Genomic DNA, 433 nt, shown 5'->3' on the forward strand with positions numbered 1-433 from the left:
TCTCCATCTCCATCTCCCCCCATCCCCATTCCCATTCCCACTCTTTCTATCTATCCTTCTCCCCCGCCATTGCCCCTTCTCCCTGTTTCGATGTCTCTCTTACTCCGGAAGTTCATGTTCACCCGGCGAGACTGAGTGACCCGGAACCGGATCTCGGCGCTGACCGGAAGTGCTTGTGGTAGCCAAGATGGCGGCGGTGGCGAGGCGCTGGCGGGAGCTCGGGAGGTAACGGCGCGGGGGTGGGATTAATGTATAGAATGGAGAGATATAGGGGTAAATGTATAGGATAGTTAGGGAGGAGGGTCAGTATCACATAGAATAGGCAGTAGGGAAGAGTAATATAATAAAAAGCAGGAATAAACTTACAGAATAGGGCGGATAAAGACATAGTGAGAGGATATCAGTATAGAATGGTGGGGGGAGATATTAATCG

General features: G+C 51.0%; 1 protein-coding gene across 1 annotated transcript in view; it reads right to left on the reverse strand.

Moving 5' to 3' along the window:
* The window catches only part of LOC125486385 (endosome-associated-trafficking regulator 1-like), a 4,554-nt gene extending 4,339 nt beyond the window's left edge, over positions 1 to 215 (reverse strand). Inside the window, exon 1 of the mRNA XM_048613702.1 lies at positions 104 to 215. Coding sequence (XP_048469659.1) covers positions 104 to 116 — 13 coding nt within the window. The 5' untranslated portion in view covers positions 117 to 215. The remainder of the gene's footprint in view (positions 1 to 103) is intronic.
* Positions 216 to 433: the final 218 nt, after the last annotated feature.

This window comes from Rhincodon typus, chromosome 28, assembly GCF_021869965.1.
Source record: "Rhincodon typus isolate 14 chromosome 28, sRhiTyp1.1, whole genome shotgun sequence".
NCBI classification, from domain to species: domain Eukaryota; kingdom Metazoa; phylum Chordata; class Chondrichthyes; order Orectolobiformes; family Rhincodontidae; genus Rhincodon; species Rhincodon typus.